At 43.7% G+C, this 1034-nt stretch overlaps 1 protein-coding gene across 1 annotated transcript; it reads right to left on the reverse strand.

Annotated features, from left to right (window-relative positions):
• Positions 1 to 569: 569 nt before the first annotated feature.
• Positions 570 to 981, reverse strand: Tsp_13531 (putative nicotinate phosphoribosyltransferase; the record flags this gene model as incomplete). The annotated part of the gene is made up of 2 exons (XM_003370516.1): positions 570 to 838; positions 879 to 981. Coding segments are annotated over 2 exons (372 nt in total), but the record flags the coding sequence as incomplete, so codon positions are not given.
• Between the last annotated feature and the right edge of the window lie 53 nt (positions 982 to 1034).

The following is a 1034-nucleotide window of genomic DNA, read 5'->3' on the forward strand; positions in this document are numbered from 1 at the left end:
ATCGCCTTTACCAACATCTGTGATGTGATGGGAAACGCGAACAATATTTGACAAAGGCATATGCGTGAAATCATGCGTAAAATTAAGTGAAATTGCGAGCTAACGCGTAACGTTAGCATTACTGCCATTTGTAACCCGGAAATTGGAAGTGTTGCTGCAACGTTCCAGATTTTTCAAACAGATTATTCAGTATTCTGATATTACACCCGGAAGTTTACATCAAATCTAGATAAATTTCAACAGGCAACAAATTTATTTACAAACAGTCAGAGCAGATTTGTATATAAGAAGGGAAATCGGTAATAGACCGAAGAAGAAACAAGGAAGAAGATAAGAATGCACCTGGCCACCGCTTATTTATATTTGTTTTTTACTTCATTGTGTTGTATTATTTAGTTTTTTCCTTTTTCGTTGTTTCTACTTTGTTAATGCCGTTTGTTAGAGTCAGAACTGCAACAGTAATCTGACTTTCAGGTACAAATTGACCAGACGTCCGTTCGTCCGGCCAAACGTAAGTGGACTGTATAATTAGGGTGGATCAGGTGTATCTTCCACGGCGTGGACTGCGATTAGGGTCTCCAAAACTCTTGTCGATGGCGGTCTCCTTCACCGACGTCTTCCGGTTCCCTGACTCCGCTGACACTATACGTTGCGACTAAACGCTCTAAGTGTACGAATACCCGATTTCTTTTACCGTTGTCCCTAACAGTAATTCCAATGCCTTTCATACGATACGTACTAGACCCTCGCTCGATCGTCCTTCCGTTGCACTTTCGACTCAGTTCGTCCGCACCTCCCACTCGTGTCTTCTGAATACCGGCATTACTGACTTCCAATACTGCATATCTCGTATTCAAAGCCAACTTCTCGCAACCAACTCGTCCTCATGTACAACAATCGTACGACTGATGGCGCTTTCGCGCCTTCTCCCTTTGAATTGACGAGCAGATACGTCTGCCACTGGGCGAACTCTCTACTCTTCTGTACACTGTCTTCCGCCCTCGGTAGAATCCGTGCCGATGCATGAGTCACAG

The sequence above is a fragment of the Trichinella spiralis genome (assembly GCF_000181795.1).
Source record: "Trichinella spiralis strain ISS 195 chromosome Unknown Scfld622, whole genome shotgun sequence".
In the NCBI taxonomy this organism is placed as follows: Eukaryota; Metazoa; Nematoda; class Enoplea; order Trichinellida; family Trichinellidae; genus Trichinella; species Trichinella spiralis.